Source organism: Artemia sp. Qi Xiang Cuo, chromosome 16 (genome assembly GCF_049724085.1).
Source record: "Artemia sp. Qi Xiang Cuo chromosome 16, ASM4972408v1, whole genome shotgun sequence".
In the NCBI taxonomy this organism is placed as follows: domain Eukaryota; kingdom Metazoa; phylum Arthropoda; class Branchiopoda; order Anostraca; family Artemiidae; genus Artemia; species Artemia sp. Qi Xiang Cuo.
In genome coordinates this window covers 2,199,168-2,226,473 of record NC_142809.1, presented here as the reverse complement: position 1 = coordinate 2,226,473, position 27,306 = coordinate 2,199,168, and the positions used below count along the sequence as shown (strand labels likewise).

Here is a 27,306-nt window from a genome sequence, read left to right as displayed (position 1 = left end):
AAAACTTCCTTCATGAACAGATCCTCCAACATACCCACCGACCCACCCGTCCCTCCCACTACCAGAAAAAGAACCACCTGAAAACTTCTGTATACTTCCCAATAACCAATACTATATGTTAACATTGGGTAAAGTTCATAACTTTTAGCCCTCCCTCTGGGAACTTCGGGGGATTAAGTCATCCTAAAAGACATATTTATCATATTTTCGACCATGCTGAACAAAATGGCTATCTCAAAATTTTTATCGGGTGACTTTGCGAAAAAAAAATGAGCGTGGGAGGGGGCCTATGTGCCCTCCATTTTTGCTGGTCACTTAAAAAGGGCACTAGAACTTTTAATTTCCGTTCGAATGAGCCCTACCAAGATATTCTAGGACCACTGGTTCAATACCATCACCCCTGGGGAAAAAAAACAAAACAAAAACAAACAAATAAACACGCATCCGTGATCTTTCTTCTGGCAAAAAATGCAAAATTCCACTTTTTGGTAGATAGGAGCTTGAAACCTCTGCAGTAGGGTTTTCTGATACGTTGAATATGATGCTGGGATTTTCATTAAGGTTCTGAAAATCAGCAAAATTTTCTCAGGTGCGTAACTTTTGATGGGTAGGACTAAACTTGATGAAAGTTATATATTTGAATTCAACATTGAAATTTGATTCTTTTGATATATCTATTGGTATCAAAAACCCGTTTTCTAGAGTTTCGGTTACCTTTGAGCCAGGTCGCTCCTTACTTACAGTTCGTTACCACGAAGTGTTTGATCATGTATAAGAGTCAGGTTGGCCTCAGAGAATATGTTACTACAAAAGTAAATTTTAAGTTACTTGTCAGTCATTCCAGCTATTACAGCAAAGTCAGCTGGGACGGAAAAATTAGTTTTAATAGCTTTTAGTTAGTAATTTCTTTGATGAGCCTGGAACACAACCTAAGTGTCTATATATTCCCTTTGCACCAAAGGCTTCTGAGCTAAATTATTTTCCTATTCTTGTTGTTATTTGATAAAAAAAGCAAAACATATCTTTTCAAAAAACTGATTTTACCATTATCCGTAGTCTTACGGAGTGTACTCTTTGGCATGGTTTGGCTTTTAAAAAGAAAATACTGGGTATTTGGTTTGAAAACAAAATTTCCATCTGTGCTTTTCTGTTTCCATAATTAATCGGAAAATACCAACAGGATAAAATTTCTAACACGCTATCCTAACGTTACACTAAAAGCGCTTCCATTAAGGTTACATTATTTTTTGGAAGAATCTCTATCTATTATTTTAAATGCGCCACAAAACCCGTTATTAGTAAAGAGATATTAAAATATTTTTCTCGTCATATTTCGTAGCGTGACTATACCTCATAACTCACTGTTTACCAAATATTTTTGTTCCCTATTCAGTAAATTGAGATCGCAGAAGAAATATGAAACTTGGTGCCAGTATAACAGTTTTCATTATCTCACGGCCTATTCCTTTGGTAAATTCCGCTAAGTGAATGATAAACTGGTGTATTGGCAACTTTTCCAATGAGTGACATGTTATCAATTGATAACGCTGTTTCATCTCTTCAGCTGTTTCGTTAGAAAAAAAAAACTTGTCCTCCTCCAGCAACATTTACGTGACCATGTCAAATGCCAAGAAAGAGTGTGTTTTCATTCAAAGACAGTAACAAGTTTACGTCTGAAAATTCCGGCTTATTAATCACTATTAGTCAATACTGGTTATCCTTATCTAAAAAGAAATAAAAAAGGAGAAAAAGTAAATAAATAACAGGTGAATAAATAGAAAAAAAAAACACTAGTACATAGAATAAAAACTGGCATTAAATAATCTGTAACATAACCATGTCAAGGAGGCTTGGCTAGATGCTTTTAACACTCCTCCCGACGGAGTGCTATTCTCCTCCTTTTGGAGTTTAGAACTCAATGTGTCACTGAGAGAAATCACTAAACTAAAACTGTTGCAATTCCGTTCTTTAGTATCTAGAAAAATTGTTTTAGTTTTCATAAAATTGTGAATAAGGCGAAGCTATGAAGTTCAGAACAATACAAACCACTCTGGAAATTTCATCCAAGGCTCTGACTGACCCACCCCTCCAAAACAACACAACTCTGAATGACAAATCATCGTGATTTTTGGATGACATGATTTTCCGATGAAAAAATACCCAGAAACCAGTGGCCCAGCGATGCAATCATCAATAACCCCTCATTCTTTAAGTTGCACTTTCCTTTGTCAGAAACATTCGACAATCGTTCAGCTTCTTGATATATGCTGAAAAGTTTGGTTTTCAGTTATGTTCGATCATTCGCACTTGTAAAGGTCCCCGCACCGTCCGAACGAAGCAAACGCAAGCTACAGGGCCCGAGCTGCTGACTATAGTAAACGGACGAGAGGAGACAGGCGACACAAGTCCGCAAAAATGGACTTATTGATAGGCAAAGATAGAGCTGTGAATTTACCTAACCAATAAAATAAAGTAATAATAAAATCGCAAATATTCTGAAAGCACTAACCTGGGAGAACTTTTGCGTTGGGTTTTGTCTGTAAACCTCTCGCTCGTATAACTTCAACTTCAAGATGACCCTTCCTATCACATAAGGCTAGTTGTACATCGCCCAGGGCTGGGGCACCTAGGACTTGCCTTCCAACAAGTTGACCTGGCCCTAGACCTTCGACAAATTCTGAAAGTTGGCCGCTGGATTCTGGGGCTAATCGCGAAAGAGCAACCCAACTAAAGATAGAAACACAAGTAAATGAAAGAAACAAGATGAGATCTACATTTTTTTTTTATATAGTTCCATAGGATATAAGTAAAATTGTGTGTATTTGTTTTTAGCAGCCATACTTTATTGACACACATTAGTATTTTTTTTACATAGAACAAGGCGGTTAATTTAATGTAGAGAACCCTATGGCCCTTGTTGGCATTCTTAAGCGTTATTTTTTGAAACCCCGCCATTTACACTTTAAATTGGTTCTTTGATACTTTTCTTTTAAATATTTTTTTCTAACTTTTTCTAAAAAAAAGAGGGTAGCAACATTCGATTCTTACACAATTTGATTATAACTATCTCCCACAAACATCCGTATTAGTGGCAGAAATAGCCCTAAAAACATACTTATCTGCTAATTTTTATTGAGCGAATTGTCTTATCTCGTCGTTAAAAAAAGAAAAAGATCCAGGGCCAGTGCTGGCACATAGAATGTCGGATGGACGTTCCGGTTTGTGCGTCTGTTTTACAGGGACACGTAGCAAGCTTGTTGCTCAACCTTCATGCAGCAGAAATCAATCTATGGGCCCTGTATTTCCAAGTAGAGTATCAATGCCTCGTTAACGGGCCTTTGACGGGCGTTAACGGGCAATCCCACGTTAACGGGCCTTAACGGGTATTTTTTTTTCTTAAATCGATCAATAACATGGTGTTATTGCGAAAGACTGAGAACGGTTGGATAAGTATACTATTAAAAACAAATATTTAGAAAATAAATACAAATGGAAAGAAATGGGAAAATCTGATTAATTAAAACTTCCTGTATAGTATAAAGTTTGAATTGTTTTTATTATAACTTCTTTTTGAAATTTTGAATGAAGCCTAGGACATTATCCGGCCTCATGAGGGAGGATGGGGTGCATTGTCACGATGATGACAATTATATTTGCAAATGGTGTTGAATAAGGAATCGAATAGTTCTACTCTTCGTGTAATTGTGTTTGCTCTAGAAGAGGGCATCTGAACCAGGATGGTACCATTGATTTTTTCTCTGAGAAAAAATAAAATTAATCCTAGCAAATCGATTGTCAAGATCCGTACTTTATTATGACTAACATCATTTGCTAGAGCCGATTATTAAGTAATGTCTTTTTTGTTAACTCCGAGTAGATTTTTACTCGCTCTTGGTTATGATTCTTGTTCAAAACAAAACCGAATTATCACTATTGGTAGGTGCTGGCTCATGTTTGCCTATTAATAGTTTGAACCAAATTATATATACTCATCGTGTGTTAAAATTGTCAATTTTTAATTTACATATATGTTTCTCAAAAATCAAAAGAAATATACACTCCTGAGCAGGGCCGTATCCAAGATTTTATTTTCGAGGGGGGGGGGGGTACAAAACTTTGAAAAAAAACCGTCAAAAATGTGTTTTTATGCTATTTTATTACACTTTTACGCATCGGACAAAATTTATGCTCAAACCCTCGAACCCCTTCCCTGAATACGGCCTTGCTCATGGGGAAAAAAATCACTCGAAAAAAGATTAAAACACACCAAAGAGCGAGAGTCATTTCTAGGATGAGCATCATGCAAAGAAAGCGAAAAAAGAAGATTTTTAACTATTCAGCCCAAATATAGAATAAAAGCCCCCCAACATTGACTTACTTCTCCTGATCTGGGCTTTAATGAATTTCAGGCCTGATAATGCAACAACAAAGTATACAAATCTAGTCATGCAGACAAAGAAGAAAATTTGAGCTTGAAAGAGAAGGACCAAAGGCCATAATAGAGCTAAAGAGTCAAAAGGTCATAAGTGTGAGTAGAGAGATAAAGACTAGGAGTGAGTCAGTGGTGCAGCTTTTATATCTGATCAAATTTCAAGTAACTTGAAATTTTCTATAAGACCAATAGACCCTGCATCCGTCTGAGGAAGGGGGGGGGGGCAAAAGTGAGTTTTCAGACTAAGTAGGGAAGTGATAAGGCTGTATGATTCAGTAAAGTGGCAGAAGACGTTATGCAGAAGGAAACGACTTGTTATAAAATAAAAATTACAAGAACATAAATCCTTTTACATTGTTTCAGTGTGTCTTTTTTGGGGGAATATGAATTCAAGATTTTTCTATCATGAGGACATATTAAAGAAAAATATCTTTTCACTCCCCTTTCAGGAAGCTTTTACCACTTTGATATATTTTGAAATCTTTTTTGAGGGGACAGGGTCAGAAACCATAACCAGGGAACTAAGGTTTTAGTTTGTTGGTTTTATTTGGCACCTATAAAAGTTCTTACCCTTTGACCTTAGAAATAAAGTTATGATTAAAATATCACCAAAATCTTCATGAAGTTCTTTTCTTAGTTGTGGCACGATATGCCTACCCAAATCATTACCTGATTAACTTGTATTTTGGGGAATGACGGTGAAAGTCAGCTTTGGCACTATTTAAATTCGATCTTAAGAACTAGTGGCACGAATTCAAAAGAAATAGTTTGATGGACAGGGAAAAACATTTAGGGGCTATTGATTCTAAAACAAGGTTTCTAGGTCTATAGAGACAGAGCCGTTGATTGAAATTTGTAGTTTTGTTTTAAGTATTTTTTATGTATTTTTTTATCTTGTTATTTTGTTTTGATTTTTCTTGTTTTAATAGATTTCTCTGTCTAGAAAAAATGCTAAAAAAAGGGTCAAGTCCTGTACAGTGAAGACAAATGCCATTAAAAAAAAAAAAAAAAAAAAAAAAAAAAAAACAAGGAAAGGCAATAAGAAATGTTCAAGAATTGATCTAAAGATAAGATTTGTTTCTGTTATCAGCCCTCAGAGATATAGCTGAAGTAGTTAATAACCCCTATACTGGGACTAAAATTAGCTCGTATGTTGGATACTTTTTAATGATTATTATATTAAGTTTAGTATCTGCTGTCATTTTAGCATAGATGTCGCCTTAAGCATCACGTAGATGTGCGCTTATGGTATACACCGTTTAGCATTTTCTTAATAAAGTCAAGCAAGAGCTTAAACTACTTAAAGGCTTAGCTGCTATTGCTAAGAATACTACCAATAACTCAGCGTGGGAACAAGCCACTGGAGGCCAGTACATCTGCGTATGTTCCACAGCCCTTATAGCCCCCAACAACTCATCGTGGGATCTAGCCACCTGAGGACAGCACAGCTTCGCATCTTCCACCTCTAACTCGAACGATTCAGTGCTTCACTCTTTACTTTCTCTAATCAAGTTCTAACTTCTTTTAAATTATTCCTGATAGCCTCTTCCCACCTCAATAAAAAAAAATTAAAGTGAAAATCAAATTATTTTAAAAGTAGAAAAAATTGCCCCTGCTTTAAATTTTGAACTCTTATGCCTCAAAACTTTGTCGTTGAGTCGAACTGGAATATCTTGAATTATTATAAGACTTGAAACGTTTCAGTTTCTGAAAAGGATTAAAAATACAAATAGAAATTTTAGAGTTAACTCAAACTTCAAGATCTCGAATTATTTAATATCCCAATGCTAATTACTACAAATTTGGAGATTCAAATTATATAAGCCCTATTCTTCAGTAGAGTCTCCATTAACATTTGCATAAATACAGAGAAATACAGAAAATACAGGCAAATTAAAGAGGACAGAACTGTTAGAACGAGCATGAAAGATTTGTTTACAAGGGTAGAGATTAAAGTTTTAAGGTTCACTCACACGATGGCTAAAATTTTTCATTTGGCCATAATATTATTTGTTTTCTCAAATTCAGTTTTAAAACCTTCCTCCATTTCTCTTCTTTGCAATAGAAAGGTCATAGGTCAGCTTTTTATTTGAAAAGACTGAATTTCTATTGAGATCCTTCATAACTAAAATTATTACTGAAAGTCTTGGCATTGTTCCATTTTTAAAATGCTGACTGCAGTATTTTAGGCTACCGTCTTGCATAAATCTTACAATGAAAAAACAGAAAAAAGTTATTTTTCTTTTTCTGTTACTATTTTAAGAGTCACTATGAGTAATTATTCTGCGAGCTAAGCGGTCTGAGATCAGGAATGTTGAAGATTCGAATTCGAAACTTTTGTTTCGAATTCCAGAAAAAGTGTCCAGAAAAATTGAAAAGGAGCTCCTCTCAGGTATGCATTTCCAACATTTCCAATATTTTTCCAGACAATATTTTTCTCCCCTAGCCCGTTAATTAGTATCAAAATGAAAAAAAAAGTGTCAGAACTACAAAAACAAAATTCTTTAGGATCAGGTGATGTCAGTGTTGAAAATTTAACTATCTGTTTGAAAGCAAAATATCGAAATTATGCATATCTTCTAGATTTCTAGGATATACGACCCTGTAGAACCGCCGATCTCGAAGCCACAAATTTTCATTCTTTTGATTTTTTTATGAAATCTTCGATCTGGATCACCTCTGGTAATTTTATATTTATATAATGCATGGATCTAAAATTAAATTGAAAGAAGGACAGTTGTAATAAAAATCATCTGTTGGATGGACTCTCATCTGTTGAGGAAGGAAAGGAAATGAGTCCCTTAAACCTTGTCATCAGTACTTCTACTAAAAGGGATCCTCAGATCTCAATCAAAGTTGTCGGGAAGCAAGGACAAACCTTTAGTTTTGTTTGGTTTGTTCATACCTGACATAATCTATGTGACAGGGATGTTTCTATACCATCGGGACCACCACCCGACATGGCTGTTGAATTTTACTCAAACTTGGTGAAAACTAAAAGCTGCTAACTAACTTGAGTCTTTTCATAGTCTGGATGCAATCTGACCTCTGTTGGTAGTGAGAAGAGGAGAAAAGAAGGGAGCTTCATTCTTTCAATCACTTGCCTCCCCACCCCAATAAAAATGCTGGAGCTACGCCCCTGCCAATCAGGCCATCCACAAGAGGGGATTGTCAGATTATACTATATTCTTGTAGGATGGGAGAATTAATATTCACGTTGTACCTTTACGGGTTCCAGTCTGATATCTATCGGAATGTCCCTAAATTTTTATCTTCAGGGCATCTGCCAGACATAGTTGATGAATCTTAGACAATCATTATTATAAATAAAGCTAGCTACCAGGCTTCAGTGGCGGATCCAGGGGGGTGAGGTGGGCGCGCGCCCTCCTAAAACAGTCTAAGTAGTGTAATTTACTTAATTAACGCAAGTTTGCGTTAATTAAACTTGCTACTAACGCACGTTCATCGTTTTGGCAAGAAGATGTAATCTCCCATACTACAAACATACCATCCTTCCATTATTGTAGTTATTTGTGTTCATCCCCTCTTACATGTAATTCATTCATATAGTAATGACAATACTAACCAGGCTAACCATAGGAAAAGTGTGGTACACGCCCTTTTTTTGACCCTGTTGTAAATCTATTTGACAGCCTAATCAAAGTCATAGCATGTTAAATAAAATAAAATTTACCTCCCAATTTTTCTTATCATAGCTAATGTCATTCATTTTATCCATGACAACGTGAGCGCTTATCATGCTAACTAGAATTAGCGTGAGGAAAGAAGAAAACACAACCCCTTCTCTGATTTCATTGTAAATCCCTTTTATATTCTTCGCAGCAATTCAGAAATATAATGCATAGTAACTCTTAAAATTAAAAGATAAGGAAGGAGAAATAATTAAAGAATATAATGCCTTTTCCTTATAACTTCGCATTGACCGCATCACCACTTTTACTTTGATGTCACTTAAGTCCTCTTTTATTTAAGATTTAAAGGACAAAACAGTAACTAAATTGACCAATGGGAAACGTTTATTTCTGCTAATTTATGGTGAACGAGTTTTTTCGTGCTTTTCTTTGCTGATTTATTGGCTATCTCGCGCACCGTCAAGTAGAAACCGGACTTAAGGTTTGCGTTTAACTAATAAGAAATCTAAGTGAAATCCAGAAACTTAAAACCTTTGTATGAGTCAACCTTAAGAAGGCGAAAGAAATGGATGACGGAAGCGTTCAAAAGGCGACTAAACTTACGACGATCCATCAGAACTAACACTATTCATACTGCTTCCATCAGTTGATTCTCGCGATGTTTGTCTGACTAGTCTATTCGGGGGTATGACCTCTTGACACCTTTGTATTCCACTAGTTGACTGTTGTCGCTTTCGGTCTCAAATAAAACAAAACAAAATTAGGAACATGTGCAATGTTGAGCAAGCAGTTAGTACCATCTTTATCAGGATCTATCAAGGGAAGGATTTTTACTGGGTTATTTTTTTCAAATTCAATATAATCGAGCAAATTAAATGCGTTTTACTCTATTCCGTACCGTTTGGAAAATTATGTAATTTTTGAATAGAGCCTGCAATCCAGCTGTGACATTTCGGAAGATTAATTAGGTCAATTCACAGGGAAAAGGGAGAGTTTCATGGAAGGGAGTCATTGGAGGGCAAAAGGCAGGCCTTGCACTCCTAAGATTAAAAAAACAACAACAACAACATGCGATTTGTTTACAAAAAGGAAACGTTTTAAAATTCCCTTAAAGAAAAAAAAACCTTTAAGGGTTTCTCTAGTCTTAACTGCCAGTAGCAGATTCTTGGCTCCCCATAAAATAATTGCAGGTAGACCCTAGATTTTAGACCCAAGTAATTAATTTTATAACTGCCCAGCATTGTAAAAAATAACGTACTAACAACGCTATGTCTTTCAATTGAAGTTGGCCAATTGACGTTGAAATGGGTAACTAATCAAGTTGCAATAAATAGGATTACGTTGATCCCACCCAATTAATTAGTTATGAGGTTCAACGTTGCTTGGGCAACATCACCTGAAAGAGGCAACTGAAGACACGGACTAAGTGCAGGATCGTCACAGCTCACTTTTCAGGCCTATCCAAATATCGGAATCAAAAGAAACATATCTAGCCAGGGGCATACACTTGAACTTAAACGAAATCCTAATAAAGATGGCACTGTCATCTATCTAATCTATTGACTAATAAATGACTTTCCAAGCTAAGAATAAATTATAAGTTCGACAAAAATCAATGTTTGTCTCCCTTCTTTATAATAGCTTTAGTAACCCTTGAAATGATGAACGATAGACATTACTCTGAGGTAAAAACTTTTTGAAATATTCTCAAGTGTAACGTGTGTTGTTAATCGAGTTAATGAGAGAAAGGCGATTAGAAGTAATATCGACAATCCAAATACGACTTGGGAATCATCGAGCGTTAACAAAAAAAGTTTAACTTTTCAGTTGTTACTTTGTTAGTTTATATTGTTGGAATGAGAATATGCTTTTGTAAAAAAAAGATGTTTTTTTTATCTAGCCATTTAATGGGGATTTCCAGCTCAATAATAGTCTTAGACTGGTAAATAAATTTTGTTCTAAAATTTTCAGCGAATTTTTAATTGCCAATCAAGCCAAGTACTTTTTGTGTTAGACTTTAGCGTCAATACTTCATAGTCTCTTGATTTTTATTGCATTTCCGAAAGTACAGATTAGAACCGAAAAATAACAAAACACTTTAACAATTGTACACTATATATTATTCCGGCTAATTTGACAAGCTCTATACTAAATTATAGTTGACAATTCTTCATACTTAGACGCATTTTGAAAGACAAAGAAGTTATGAGCTAATTTTCTTTCAGATCTAAACAGCATACATAATTTATTCTCTCTTGTTCGTGCTATGGGGCGGATTAATGTGGTCAATTGATTCATAACTTCACATTTTAACTAAAAATAATTCAACAAAACGGCATTTGGACTCAGCATTGATAACAAAAAACGTCTGCAAGTACCATTGTAAACTAAGCGGCAATTAATTTTATTTTTAAGTTTGAATTTCAGTGCAAAAGTTACCCACCAGGCTAGTCCAAAACTAAAACTGAAATAAAATTATCAAAATCGGTATCGTTACTATTTTGTCCAATAGTTTAAGTTTTGTATGCCGAAAATAAAATCTAAGAGCTTGGAAAGTCACTTTGGCTACATAACTAGCAGGGATATGCAACTAATGGATTAACAAGCTACAAGCATTATTGTTCTCAGATAATATACTAAAAAGCAATAAATCTCCAATTCATTTCACAAGATCAATAGACCAAATTTACTAAGTGAAAATTCGCTAAAAATTTGATGCCGAGCCCTAATAAACAAAACAGAGAATCGTTACATTCACGCAACTTGCCAAATAGATGCCAACAATTCAATAAACAAAAAATAAACGCGAAAAGTTACCCATGTTTTGGAAAACATACTAATTTTTAGCCCTGTGACGAAATATTCAGTTGTTTTTGAATAATACAATGTCTCTGATGGTTATTGTTTTTTTTCGTTCTCGGTGTCTTTCTTGATCAACCGGCTGAGTAAACTTGGTCTATTGATTGGTCTATTATCTACAGGCAGATACTTTAGCGAACCTTTCGATTCTGTCCAGTTTGTCTCTGTCCCCACCTTCTCCCCCCTCATTCGAAAGTTCTCCGTCAGAAGAGACACTTTCACTTTGTCGAACAAGGTGGCGCATTTCAGACGGTGCAACTTCTTCACTCCTATGGACGGTTATATTTCCGGATTTTGAATCCTTCTTACCGAAACCTAGCTTTCTTTTCCGACCTGCATAAATAAAATTATTTGGAGTCATTAAACAAAACCACTGTTCAGATTTAAAAGTACGTTTATGCATGTTTAATTACTTGGGGAAAAAGCGACCGTGTCTTATGGGTTGTGCGCTGCGATAAAATGTCCTCGAGGCTAGTAGTAGTTTCAGTAGAAAACTATTAGTAACAAAAAAGGGCCGTTTTTTAGCACTAAGATCTTACATCTAAGATCTTTCATCTTACTGCAAAGATAATTGTTTTTTCAACTCATCTTTGTTCTAAGATCTCACAGCTCACTGATATTAGCAAAAAGCATGAAAGACACCATCTTTTTGCCATATAGAACAATGATGAGAGAACTTTGATGATATACTCATCATTGTTCTCAGACTGCTGATCAGAGCAGAATGATGAAAGACGTTTGCATAAAAACGACAAAAGATGTAAGATCTTAGTTCAAAGATTTCAATTTTACGCGGTTTCTGACAAAAGATTTAAGATCTTAGCACTTTGATGAGTGAAAAAACGGCCCTAAAGCAGTATTTCCTTTCATGGTTCCTTATAAAAACATGTTGTACCGTCATATCGTGTTTAATTCCATTTTTTCGACTTTTGTCTTTCATTACACTTTTTACGTTTTTAATTCAAATGATGAAGTGAAGCCCGCTGAATGAACAAACAATCAGAGGTTTGATACAGAGCCACTGCTGCAGAGGTTTGATACACAGATTTAATCAGGGAGTCTGATTTTTATATTGATGGTAACGTTGGGAATGATTATTTTTTACTGGGATTCAACTTATTATAAATAATAAGCTACGTTTTTTTTCTTTTTTGCCATCAAAAGCGATGTATATGGTACTGAGCTGGCTATAAGTAATTCAGAACATCAATTGATGAATTAAAATATTGCTTTCCCTTGGGACCCGGTAAGAAAAGAAGTCGTAACTTGGGTCACCAAATCAACCTCTTTATCACCGAATAAGAAAATAAAATCTGATTGTCAGACTGCGTGCAATTTTAAATTTTGATGGAACGACAGTTACCAATTGCATTACTCTTGGTCATTGGTCCAGTTACCACAATACACTGGTAGAGAGGCTCTTCTTAAGAAGTGATGGTTCGAATTTATTCCTCTGGTTAAAACAAGATGAATCAGTTAATTTTTCCTTTTTAATCCCACAAAGAATATAAATACAATGGTTGAACATCATTACCGCACTGTAGTTAGATCACAGAGCTCCATTTTAAAGGAAGACTCTCATCGCCACTGTACTGTGGCCGCTGTGCCACATTACTTTTACAAATCAATAAATAGTGCCACTCCATCTACAAATAATTGCTATGAAAAAATGATAAAAATGTTTGATTAAAACAGTTTTTAAAATACCTTTTATTGAAAATTCGATTTAGCTTCATATTGCTCTACTTAAACGACCCATGTGTTTCAGGATTCGTTCTTAAAGAATTGGGACACAATTTAAACTTTAGCGTAAAGAGCGAATCCCAGGAAATCTGGCCCCGCCTCCAGGGAGAAATACACTCCCACATAAATTTCTAAATTTCTAGATACTGTAATCCCGGTGAAAATTTACCCTAGACAATTATCCTTAACAAACCCACTCGTAAAGTTGAGACGGAAAAGAGAAAGCAAGACATATAAAAAGAATTTTGTATAAAAATTCTTGCAAATTTCCCAGTCTATAATTTCCCCTTACACGTTATCTCCCTGGAAACTTCCCTCCCCATGGAAACTTTCCTAGCGGAAAACCCCCCAGCACAAAATTCACTCCCCCACCCTAAAATTGATGCATGCTTCCAAATAACAAATACGATGCGGAAACAATGGGCAAATTTTATAACTTAAAGAACTTTCCCCTGGGGCCTTGGGGAATCATGTTATATCCAAAGGTATAGTTATTCGGCCTTTCAACTATGATGAACAAAATGGTCATCTCAAAATTTTGATCGAACGACTTTGGGGAAAAAGGTGCAGGGGAGGGACCTAGTTGCCTCCAATCTTTTTGGTCACTTAAAAAGGGCACTAGAACTTTTAATTTTCGTTCAAATGAGCCCTCCTAGGATATTTTAGGATCACTGCATCGACACGATAATTCCTGAAAAAACAAAACAAAAAACAAACAAACAAATAAACGGGCATCCGTGATCTTTCTTCTGGCAAAAATACAAAATTCCACATTGTTGCAGATAGGAGCTTGAAAATTCTACATTAGGGTTTTCTGATACGCTGAATGTGATGGTATTATATTCATTTACATTCTATAACATTAAGGGGGTGATTATCCCTTTTTTCGAAAACCAGCTTAATTTTCTTAGGCTCGTAGTCGTTAATCGGTAAGACCACACTTTATGAAACTTGTACATTTGAAATCAGCATAAAAAAGCAAAATTCTTTTGGAATATCTATTGGTATCAAAGCTTGTTTTTTTGAAGTTTCGGTTACTATTGAGCCGGGTCGCTCCTTACTTCCAGTTCGTTACCACGAACTGTTTGACAATAACTTTTTTTTATTTATTGTTTTTACATATTTTAAGTTGATGGTGTAATGGCATTTGATTTAGTTCTTGTTCTTGTAAAATATTTATATGGGTCAGCCAAGGGATAAACAAAATAAAATGTGTTTTTCAGGCCTACTATCTAACATACCTAAATAAGATATAGATTCCAAGTTCTTTTTATTAAATTATATTGGTAAAATTATTCAACCTAAACGTTTAACCTTATGTTTTTCAAGAATTTATTTATTCCTGCTATATGTACCCATGTCTTTACCAGACCAATATGAACAGGGTACAGGGTTCGCTATGCTTTTTTTTCTTATTTCGCATGCTGACCAAAGGTCTGCGTTGCGCAGGTACCGATCTCCTGATTCAATACCTTCGACCGGGAGTACAATGCGTGGTTGGGGGCAAATCATCCCAAGATTCCTGTGTTTCAACCCCCCCAGATTTCTCTAGGTACCCATTTAGAGCTGGGTCGACTCTGGCTGAGCTTACAGGGTCACACCATTGATCCCCGCTCAAAACCAAAAAAAAACAGCAACAGCGGGACTCGAACCCTTGACCTTGAACCCTCGAACCCTTGACCTTCAAGATTTCAAGTCCGGAGCCCTCACCACTCGGCTAGGGTTTGCTATGCTTAAAAAAAAAAAAAAAAAATGATTGCGTCTGTGTAGGAGTAGTAAGATAGAGGAGGTAGGAAGCCATCTTCCAAAAAAAAACGGAAGAAATAAATTGGATTCCATCAAGACTCCAGAACGGTATGGCAGTCATGGATCAAACTATAAAATTAAGAAGCTAAATACTGAAAGATGTATTATGGTCCTACAACATAATGCCAGTGTATAACCACGTCTTAAGTCAACTGCATCATACATCATTACACGGGGAGTGTTTTTACTTTAAATGAGACTAGTTTCTATTTATTTTATAAGGAGAGGTTAAGGCGACCTAGAACTCTAGTCAATGCCTAACATGTATTTATTTGGTAAAAAAAAAACCTTAGATGACAAAAATTAGCAGAGACCTCAAAATATGATAAAAAGATTCTTTACGACCCGACAATAAACCAAAATAGCAAAATAATTTATTAAACTTTTTTCACCAACTATTTAAACTACTAATATCGATTTTTTTTTGTAGATTTCACATTAAACAGCCACAAATAGAAAAAGCCAAATATATTGGAGCGAAGGGTCTTCGTATCCATACAATTGCTAGTCAGCAGCGAAGCCATAAAGGGGTCTGATGGTAAATATCTACCAAAAATATTGTTATACTATTAGATAGAACATCTGTAATTTTAACCCGTAATTTGATTTCTTGTTGAGGAGACCAAGAGTTGATTAGGGATAGATCAAGTCAACTTCAAGATCAGGTAAAATGCGTAGAGTATCATATAGCACGCCTTTTTATCCGTTTCATTGACAAACATCCCCTTCCCCCAATATAATGTTCTTATACGTACCTGCAATGACATTTCTTAGCCTACTCTACCAAAAAGGAAAAAAAAGATTAGCTACCTGTTGCCGAAAGTTGGGAAGTGGAACTGCTTTTTTTAGACAGGTTTCTATCACCTTTGCTTGAAGATCTGGAATCACGACCGTGACCTCGCTTGCTTCTCTCAAGGGATTGCCGATTCACTGCAGTATCACTCAAAGAGCCATCTGAAAATACTGAGATTAAGGATTTCTTTGCAAACAAAAACACTATAATAGAGGGGCAAAAAAGCGGCGTCACTAAGATTTGACTTTGAAGTAAGGGCTTCCGTTCCGAGAGACATATCAGAATTTTTAGGGGTTTTCCATTCTACATGAAGAATTTTTTTTCAAATCTTTGGGCGATTTCTATGGTATGATAATAAAAACCAAGTTAAAAAAAACACATAAAACAATTTTTCTAGCAATGTTGTTGAAGTAGGCGTTTCCAGTTTCGATATCGGGGGTCTCTACTAAAAGTACTTTTCTAAAATCTCTAGCTTTTAAATTACGGCTGATACCTGTAACAGCTAGTGCCTCTGAGGGGAGAAAAGATTTGGATCATGAGCTAACCAAGGCCGTATCCAGGGGCTTTAGGGGGTTTGAATGTGTGATATGTTTTTTGAAGTGTTTTGATGTGTTTTTTGAATTGTTTTTTGTAGCACATTTTTGAATTGCTTTTATTTCAGGATGAATAAATAATGTCTTATAAGTATATTTCTTGTATATTTCTCAATATCCTATCTTAAATAATGAAATAACCAATATAATGCGTCAGGTAATTCATAGAGTAATAAAACTGAAAAGTGATTTATTTGTACTCGTTTTATACAAAAATAAGGTTTTTTCTATAGTTGTTTAGACAGAGAAAAATAGAAATGAAATATTTTTACCGCAACAAAAAAACACAGAATGAAAACTGCAACAAATACATGTAAACATTTTTATAGTGAAACTGAACTAGGCCTAAACGACGTATGCACTCAGCAGTCTAAAGGTACTCACAGGTCTAAAAGTAAAAGAAAACACGAAACACTTTTATTAAAATAAAAGATACATTATTTTCAAAAGTAAAACGCTACAGAAATCACTTGAGGGCAGGGGTGGATCTAGGTTTTTTTAGGGGGGGGGGCAAAATAGGTTGATCAGATAAACTTGCGTTAGGAGCAAGTTTAATTAACGCAAACTTGCGTTGATTAGGTAAAATACAATACTTTAGAATACGTTAGGGGGAGGGGTGCTCTCCTCGCCCCCCTGGATTTCCTACTTCTTGAGGGTAAGAAACAGTCTAGAACTTCTCACAGTAAACTTTTTCGTAAGCTGAAGATCTTTTTGATGGTGTAGAGAAATAAAGAATGGGAAGATATATATTTAATATGACTGCATTTACACTTAGTTTTTCTCTATTCTAGTCATTGTTGTATGATTTTCTTTGCAATATTTTCTTTTCTTGAGAGGATTGTCAGAGGTATGATAATTATTTTTTTTTTTCAAAATTAAAATGGAAAAAATATGTTTCAAATCCATCTTGAGACTCTCAAATGTACTTTTAAAAAGTTCATATTCTAGGTGAAGAGCACTGATGTTTCTGCTGTTAATGAGAAAAAAGGATAAATAAAATAAACTTGTGTCGAATAGCAAAGAAAATTATTTCTTTAAAACTTCTTTTTACTAGTCCTGAAGAAAAAAAGGAACAGTGAAGAAAATCATTACTTTAAAACTTGTCGTTACTAGTTTTGAAGAAAAAAAGTTTGATCACTTTTACAAGTGTACGAAAAAGTCAGTTTTTTTCCGATGTCTTTTGTATATTTCTCAATAGCATAGAGAAACAAGGGATACATGGCTTGGTGCCACTCATCATGACACACAAGCCTAGAACTTCGAAGAATGCTGAAGAATATGCACTCTGAGTTTGAAAATTTTTGAAAAAAGCAGAAGAGAAACATTTTATTGTAGTTTTAGAAAATACGGCTGTTAAGGCGTCAGAAATATCAAAATTCACTTTTTTTAACAACTTCTTTAAAAAAAATGCAATTGAATAGGAGTCATCTACTCGTTACGAAGAAGCTGATGTAAGTTGTATCCCTTTTAAAAATGAAAAAGACTCGGGTTTTCAAGGCAAGTCTTTGGAGCCCCCTCCCTCCGTAATTACTGTCCCATGATGTCTCTTCCGCAAGCGCTTCAACTTTTGTGCCGGTAAGCATGCGATTGTAATATTTTATGTTATACAAAAATAAGATTGTCTGCAATAAGAGTGGCACTACACACCGCACCACCCATATTACAGGCACAGTCCAAAAAATGTATCTGGAGTAAAGGAAGGTTACTGATTCATTTTTAGCCCCCCTCCCCCAGACCTGCTTTAGTAATTATTTGAAGGGGTATAGAGAGCTAGGAAATTTGGGCATAAAAATGTATTTTTGAGGTTCAAGCTTACTCCTCCATTTACACAGATATCACTAAACTTTCTTCATAATGGCTGGTGCACAATTCCACAATACTGTATAAAGTTTTTATCAAATGAATTAGTCTAGTTAAACAAAGCCTTAAAATAGATGCCTATGTTAACCGTTTATTTTATGCGGCCTACTTGTGTCTTTAGGGACGAATGCGTCACAACGCGACACAACTCCCTCTACAACTGGAGGGCTCAATATATGACTTTTTTTTTTAATTTTTTATCAATCGTCTTTGAATAGATTGGGGTGGAAAAGGAGCGTGCGTAGCTGTGTTGGCCTCAGGCGGCTTGGTGCTGCGGTGAGTTGTTAGTAGTAGTTATTGGCCTTTGGACCAATGTTGTCATCTTGCATCTCATAATGGTAAAAAGTATTACTTTGTTGTGGCAGAATCTTCTTTGCTACTTAAAAAGGGAACTAGAACTTTTGAACGGAGCAGAATATCCTTCAAAATGAGCTATTTAGCAATTTTCTAGGAATATTAGTACGATGAAAAACCCACTGAATATATATATATATATATATATATATATATATATATATATATATATATATATATATATATATATATATATATATATATATATATATATATATATATATATATATATATATAAATATATATATATATATATATATATATATATATATATATATATATATATATATATATATATATATATATATATATGTGTGTGTGTATATATATATATATCCTCCCCAATCCCATTTCCTTCTTTGTGCCACTTTCCACCTTATTCGTATTGTTCATTCTCCAAATTACCTATTACCAAAACTGTAGTGTCTTGAGATGTGAGTGACAGTACAAACATGGCAATACAAATTTAATTGTGATCCATAATGAAATAAACTGGAAGTAATGCAAATCAAAAATCGCTTCTGTTTCAATCGTTGATAGACATTCCTTTTCTGAGAAGCGTCTGACGCAGGTTTAGCGTCAGAGAGGTAACGATTGGTAGTTTGCATTTTGAAGGAAGAAAAGATGATGGTCACATGGATAGAAGACTTATAGTCATATCAAGTCTTAAAAATGCTTAGGTAAAAAGCGACAAGATTCCGCACTAATCTCTTACTGTAGATCATTACAGCCTATAATCTTAAGGCCAAAAACTAAAGCCAGGTTTTGATTTCAGAGTTTAACAATATCCCGAGTTTCAAATACACTTCGTGGTAACGAATTGTAAGTAAGAAGCGAATAGGCCTAATAGTAACAGAAAATCTATAAGAAAAGTAATTTTGAAAAAAGTAATAAATACGTCAAAAGAATTTGCCTTTTATGCTGACTCCAAGTATGTAAAATCCGAAAATATATTTACTTTTACCCATTAAAAGCTACGAGCCGGAGTAAATTTATCTGATTTTCAAAACAGTGGTGAACTCCCAAATTTCAAGAAATCCTAATGGAAATCACATATTTAGATTCAGCATGTCAGAGAATCCTACTGTAGAGGTTTCAAGCTCCTATCAACAAAAATAAAGTATTTTGCAATGTTTTTCCAGAAGAAAGATCACGATGCGTGTTTATTCAAGTTTTTTCCCCCAGGGCTGATCGTATCAAATTAGTAGTATGTACATATTGAATTTGCTCACGGGTATAGCAATTCCCATGTTATTTGCTCACAGGTATAGGACCATGCTATTTGCGTACGGCCATAGGACCATGTTATTTGCTCGGAGGTATAGCAATCTCCATGTTATTTGCTTGCCTTATGTTCCTTCCTGTGTTATTTGCTTGTCTTATGTTCCTTGGTACCTTTCCAGAGCATGTACTTATGGATTTGGGTGGATTATGTTCCCTCCCATGCTATTCTAGGAGCTTATGTTCCTTCCTGTGCTATTACAAGGGCTTATGTTCCCTCCCATGATATTTTAAGGGCTTATGTTCCCTTCCATGCTATTCTATGTTCCCCCCATGTTATTCTAAGGGTTTTTTTTCCCTTCCATGCTATTCTATGTTCCTTCCATTGTTATTCAATGGGATCTCTACAAGCGATTAAACACGTCATGAAACTATGTGTTATTTGCTTATGTCCTGTTGGTACCATTTAAAACGAGTGGGGATTCCCCACCTGTTCCTAAACATTGCAAAAAAGATAAGAGTATGAACGGGGGATTCCCGACACACATTTGTTTCAACTCCAAGTTTTTTTCAACCAGAGTGGTTTGTTTTTTTTAAGCTGGCACCTGTTTTTTAGGCAGCCAATCAGAGACAACCGAGATATTTACTCCTCCCTCTCTCTCTCTCTCAGACAATCTTTTTGTTGTTGCTAGCTCAGTTTCATTGTGAGAGTGAGAGTGTCAACACATGAAAAAATTTTCCATACATGTCCACTATGTATGTAAACACTGGGCAGTTTGTCATCAAGTGAGAATTTCACAATGATTGATGAGTTTGATGAAAAGTGTAGATTATGTAACCCGTGTAAATTGCATAAAGGATATGCTGCACAAATTTAAAATTGCAATTCCAGTCTCAAAGGGGTGTGTGACTCTCATATTGGAGGCTACCTATGTTCCAATTGTCGCTACTATAAATGTAATCAGTGGGAAAATACATTTCCCGGTATGATTGGAAAGAGTACTAAACGTGATTTTAGTTTATTGCTAAGAGATTGGTATCGTCATGGCTTTAGATTGTTCTGGGAGGAGGAAACGGGTCAACGATTCAACTGCTGGAACAACAAAAGAATTTGGTTTCTACGTCATCGTTGTGAAGACAATGACTATTATGAGTAATAGCCCACTGATTTTTATTTGGCTGTGACAGAATGTAATTTACAACTTGAGGATACTGTTTATGAATCTACTTAAATTAAGACATTTCAAACTATTGAATTCTATAGAATGACCGATAACAACGTAATTGACTTTACAATGAGATATGACAAGAGTGAAGTTACACTCTATTGTAGAAAATGTGACCCTGACATTGCACTACATCAGGATCAGTACACTGTGAATTCAGATAATCTACCTGGACTAGTTGTTGTCGACAAATACTTAGTAGAAGATGAAATCTAAAGAGTAGAAAAGTCGTTTTATCATGTATATAAATTTTTATTAATAAACAATTTCACATACATTTTTAGAACATTTTATTCGTAGGGCACTAAAATCAATATTAAATACACATGTAAGTATATTCTCCACTAGAAAGTCGTTCAATAGAGGTAAGTCAACGTAGATGTCAAGAAACTGCTTGTAGGTGTAGTCAAGACATCTGAACATGAAAAAGAGTAGTGCTTGAAAGCCAAATGTCTTAGTCGTTAAATCTTGTACTCTTCGTTCATTTTGAATAATGGTTTTCCCACTGCTTTCAATGAAGTTGCTGATGTATGGCGCTTAGAATTTATACGATAGGCCAAGAGGATAGAAAAATTCAATACTCTCCACTGTTTGAAAGATGTATAGGCAATGACCGGTCTTCAAAGTTTATGGACTTCTATTAACGATGATAAGCGTATTGTTAACACTTAGAAATTTTTTCAATGAAGTCCGATGGTATGCAATAGGACTTGTACTGGGACATGTATGGATCCATACTAAATACGTTGATTATTTGGTTTGTGTTCATGGTGCTACGTCTAGTAGAACACTGCCGTCGGGAGTGATTTCCCAATAGGTTTCAAATTGACTCAGTCATATTAGCATGATACTCTCAGTCAAAGCATCGGCAAATGTACACTCTAAACGTACATTCCCTGTTCGTACTATACTCATATCCTGTGTGCCTAACAAATCTAAAACAATAACCCCATGATTTTTTTAAAACATTGAATTGGTTATTCCATTCTCAAATAATTGAGAGTCATCATCTAGCGACTGCATGGTGAACTCATACAGAGTTCTATAGGATTGTTTGTCAAATGATAGAGTGTACAGTGGAATACCATTCATTTTGCACACAAGGCTAGATAGACAGAAAAAATTAAAATCATGGGGGGATTCAGTCCAGGATGCAACAGCACCCCCACTTTTCAAAAAGGCCAAAGCCAATTTTGATGGGAATTCTCCATTGAAAAATGATGAATCGCTATAGCTACAAGAACCAGTGGTAATGAGACGTTGATTGGTGATCGTATGGGGGAAAAGAAGTTTAATGTTCTTGCCGTTGGCTCTAATCTTTTCCACTGCCAATGCAAGAGAACTCATTACCTGTTGTTTTCGGATGCGGAGAATTGCCAATGTGATCATTAAATTTGCATCAGGTGCGGCAGGAAGTGTTTTTCTCAAAATGAAATTCGATGGTGCCATCTGTAACTTTATGTCAATCTTGATATTGGGGGGTAGCCATTGGGATATATTGAATATCTCATGATTTAATTTTCCAACTAGATGATACTCCTGGGTCACTGCAGGAGCCTAGGTACCGTGATTACCAATATCTGTTTTATAGTTAAGATCCAATGACGATCCCCTTAACTCTTTTCATGTAATTTGTGTCATCATTTTAAACTGTATTTCGCATGTAAAGTTTGATAAACTATTGGTAGGACTTACCTAAGTTCTCTTAATAAATACATTAATTTATTTGAATAGGTTGTGTAGAATACAGTTTTCATAAGAGAGACCATCACCAACATTAGGAATTTTACTATCTGACTTTTCCTTCACCGCAATATTTAAATCAATAAATGTTGATGACAAATCAATGAGACAGTCTTCATTGAAAAATACTTGAAATTGTATATTTTCCGAGAGGTGCTGTAGGTGGTGAAATTGTTCATAATGCCCATACTTGACACTGACATCAACATTTTCAGCATTGAATAGATTCAGTGAGGAATTGATTGATGGATATGATTCCTTGTGGGGGAGATTAGTCATCTTAAGAGACGAAATCCTTCTTTGATCTAACAATCTTTTTCTTTTTCTTCTTCTGTTTATTCGTCTTCCTTGTTTTAGTCCTCAAAGTCCGTGTCGATGTACTTTGCTTCCCACCTGGTTGGAGACTGATGAGTGAATGACGCGAAAGCATCCTTTTCAATCCTTCCCCATTTTGTCGAGATTTTAGTTGCTCACCAACGGCTCTTGGTGAAGATCTAATATTTTCCTTAACACTCTCCTTGAAATTCTTGCCTGACCCCCAGTCCTGTAATGTGGAGGCAGCAAAATTTGATGCAGCAGGTACAAGATATTTTCTGGCAAGGGTAGTGCTGAACCAAATACCTAAGCAAAGCAGATAACATGCTCTGAGTCCGGAATCGTAGTACAACCCTTTGAAAGGTCCGATCTATTGGTTACCGCATGAGAACTCAGAGCATCGAAATAGAAATTGATATCGGAAATAAAAAATGAAATTATCCTATTGTTCAATCTAGCTAATGTTGCCATCACTGACAATGGCTTAAAGATGACATGTAATCACTGCTAAACCCTTTGTTATTGATAGAGAATTACCCAATTCCCTTCTTAGTGTTAACCGACAGAGTTCCAAATACGAAGTGGTTACAGGAACATACTGCAGATGCTTTAAGTTATAGTGATGAATAAGTTCATGATTTTTTGATCGTTCAAGAAAACGTAGGACGGGGAGAATTGAATTACCGGCTCTCGGTGTTTCCATAAAAGATACATAGATAAATATGCAAGAGACCGAGGCGAAATCAGGTGGATAATCACCAAAAATTACCTGATCGATCCTTCAGACGGTTAAACCGTTTCCTGAAGTTATAGGATTCAGATTAAAGCCAAGGACGTTTCGCAGATTTCCGCTGAGAATAATTATTTCAGTGTAAAGAGGTGAACTAATGTAAATTCTATCAGGTTCCAATAATTAAAATGGAATTTACCATTCCTACGATATGAGATTTTTCTATTAATTGTACGACACAAATCCCCCATATTATCGTATTCAATATATTTCAATTTGGCATGTGGATATTCGCTATATTTAAGTGCTTCAACCCATTCTTAGTCGACATAGTTCAACCCTTTCATTGTCCAATCGAATTGTATAACTCTTATATCAGACGCACGGTCCTTTCTGAGCATGACATTGGTTTATTTGAGAATACAGTCGACAAGAACTACTTCATATGCACCGTAAAATTTGATGGCAGGTGAGAGTTTTGTCCTAAAATCACTTGTCTCATTCAAGTCATTGTAGAGAGGATCGGAAACGCTGGATATGAATGTTACATAGAAATCAATGGGCATTGTCAATATCTTCAACACCGATCCAAGAATCAAAATCAGAGTTGTATCCTAGCCACCGAACAAGTAACTGTTTCTTACCCCTGCGAGTATGAGTCTTTAATATCTTTTTATTTTAATAGATTTCACTATTATTTTTAACCATGCGCTAAACTTAGGCATAAGAGCCACCAAAAACCTCCTCAGCTTTAGTATCATGCAGACAATATGCCATGGGCTTAGTGTCTAGGATTTTTGCCACCTTAAAAAGTTTGGTGGACCATAAGTAATTCCCCTTTTCAAATACAGTAGTTTCCCTATTAATTCGGACAGCCTCACCAACCTTGAATTTATACTTAATCTGGACAACTGATCCATCGGAATCCAGCGTAAAAATAGGGTCAACTGCTTAATGTTCGAAATGAGGAGCTTCTAGTTACGTAGAGTTGAATTATGATCGATGAGGTCGTAGATTAAAAATTAACATGATTTTACCTAGATCATGAATAAAAGCCGATGTATTTTTCAATGTACAATATCTTGAAATTAAAAGTCGAATAGTTATTATCAATCGTTCGGACAATGCGGCCTTTATATTACTATGACTACTATAGAGCAGTGAATAAAATTTCTCTAGTAATCTTTCAACCGGGGGGCAAAAAAATTAAGTACCGTGATCCGTTTGAATTTTTTTATATGAATTAAGTTTGACAATACTTTCAGTGACGCGAGCAACCTCAACGCCTTTCAGCGTTTACAATAGAATGGCATATTTATAATGACTAAAAACACTGATTGCAAGTAGAATGTACCTTTATGGTGTATTGTGACGTCTTGGAATCTCATCTAGAGTCAGGAGATCTGCTTGCATTATATGCAACGGGAAAAAGGATTTAGTTTTTCTATAATTATTTGCACGAAGTCTATGATTTCTATGCAGAGTGTAGATGTATTCACCTTGTATATATTATTGTACAATTTGAGTACGAACACCCGTGACTGGGGAAAGATTGGTGGATGTACTGAAAATCCCCGCTTCACCATTATTTTCATAATCACGTTTCAGAACTTCAGCCATTTTGAATGTAAACACACTGTGTAATGTCGACTACCCTTTTGTATACTGGCGGTTGGTGGTGGTAATGGTGATGGTGACATGATACGTTTTCGCTTTTTCCTCGCCATCAGTGGTGTGCTAGTATTTTCCAAAATCTATTAAAAATCTTCTTCTTTTTCATCTTTATATATTAAAGGTGTCAATGTTGTTGTTGATGATGATGATGCATGTTCATTTAATTTTTTTTAGAATTTTTATATTGCCAATAAGACTTTTGGGGAATTTTAATGTGTTTAAAAAGTTGCATAGATGCGCGTTAAATGATAATAGTCCTTTACGATTTGTAACCATATCCTAGATTAAATCAAGTAGATTATAGCTTTTTCGCCGAATTAAATTCCCTGTCACGACGATCCCTACTTTAATATGATCTTGATAACTTTCAATTAGATGTACTAGGAGTCGCGTTATTTGTTCGAGATTATTGAGTGGCCTTATTATTCACAAATTCATAAAAAATGTAAACAAATCATACTTCTTCTAATTTTTTCAAGCAGCGGCAGCAGCAGTGGGCTTCGATCGATAGGACTTGTGTTTGTCCACTCGGCGAAGTGCATCTTGAAGTAAAAGCAGTTTTTTATCATCCTCAATATTTTCATTGTCAAGGAATTTACTCAGATTGTTCTGAAAGTGTTCCTCGGGTGAGAGAGCGAGCTCTCTTAGAGTCAAGTTATATGGGTTAGCCATTCTCGATTGAAAACTGTTTATAAGTCCCCCAATTATTGGCAGAAAAAGTGTGAAAATGCTACCACCAGCCTGAAGAAGTCATTTTCTTTTAAAATTATTAACTTTCTTTTTAGAGGCCAACGTACGTACAATGGAACAATGTTGCTTTGTCTGTTGCTGAACTACTTCTGACAGTTGAGCATTACCCTCGGTAAAATTTAAACAAAGTTCAGATATTAGATTAAGGAAATTTTTGACAATATCGTGTTTGAGCATTGCCATTCTAAGCGGAGGTTTTGAAGTGATTAGAACTAAAAACAAGTTCCTTTTTTCATGTAGTTTCTTCAGTGTCATGATAACGACTAATTGGTCTTTTTAGGGTTCACGTTGAGAAATACAGTAAGGGTATATTTAACCTTATCTGTGACAGAGAGTCGATCTTTAGGCGTATTTTAGTTAGGCTCCAACAAAATGTAGCAGCGGTTATGTGCATGAGAGTATGCTGACTTTTGGACTTCGGAGGCACCTGGATAGATTGGTTTATTGAGGGTTATTAGCGAGAGAGAATGACGGACAACTCTATATTTTGTATAATATGGACGGATCAATGCAACCGTTTACTTACCTCTTCTCCGCTGAAAGAGATTGTGTAAAGCCGGAGTAACGAAATTATGGTCATGTTGAGAGCAACCAGTAAACTATGGTAGCATTTCCGATGAACATTATTCACTAGATTCAGCCAGTTCGTCAATGATCAGCCAAGAGTTTGGCTCAATAATGTTGAAAGGATCAAGTCCCTGTATGAATTGTATCTGCACCAATCCCATGGTGGTGGCAGCAATTGCTTTTATTTTATCGTTTGACTCCTGCCAAATATTGTAACAATAGTAGATTTTTTCGGCTTTTCCACAAACATTTTATCGCAATTTTTTATTATTTTAGTTAAGATTGTTGTTTTACCCGATATTGACGGTTAACAAAGAAGCGCTCTGTATTGTGTTTTAAATTGATACATGCTACGCTCACAAATTCACCTGGACAACTAACCGTAGACCATAGTTGTCTAATGACTAAATAATTTCTCTACTTCTGCTCTGTTCAAGAATAATAATAATAATAATAAGAAGAAGCATAAAGAATCATATTTTTTTTTCTTATATGCATAAGAAAAAAGTAACAATACATTGAAAAAAAAGCACATTAAACATGAAAAAATACACTTTTTTTAAATTTATTTATAATAAAAAAAAAAAAAACATTTACATAGGCACACGGAGAAAAAAAACTTAACTAAATTCACTTTTTATTTTTTTATTTATAGAAAAAATACAACATTAGATTAAAGCACTTGAAATAATATCACTTTTTTTTGAATGAAACATTTACAAAAAAAAATCTGCTCTAAGTAAAAAAAAAAGATAACTTTGATAGTGGCGGTGCACCCCCCGCTGGCGGCCGCCCCTTCCCTGGGCCACGAGGCCCCCCCTACAAAGGCCGCGAGCCCCCCCCCCTCCCCAAAGGTTTTAGGAAATAATTTACAGGACTTTATTCAAACCGAGACTTTCCCTATGGATAACACATTCGGCCCGGTCTGAAGTTAAATAGTGACCAAGGGGGAAGGTAGTCACACCATCTTGACAAACTTAGACCTTG

General features: G+C 35.4%; 1 protein-coding gene across 1 annotated transcript in view; it reads right to left on the bottom strand.

The window, feature by feature from the left end:
- Positions 1-27,306, bottom strand: part of Rim (Rab3 interacting molecule) — a 555,972-nt gene that overhangs the window by 20,808 nt on the left and 507,858 nt on the right. The window contains exons 19-21 of the mRNA XM_089102610.1: positions 15,304-15,447; positions 11,085-11,277; positions 2,510-2,727 (exon numbers count right to left, since the gene is read on the bottom strand). Coding sequence (XP_088958736.1) covers positions 2,510-2,727; positions 11,085-11,277; positions 15,304-15,447 — 555 coding nt within the window. The remainder of the gene's footprint in view (positions 1-2,509; positions 2,728-11,084; positions 11,278-15,303; positions 15,448-27,306) is intronic.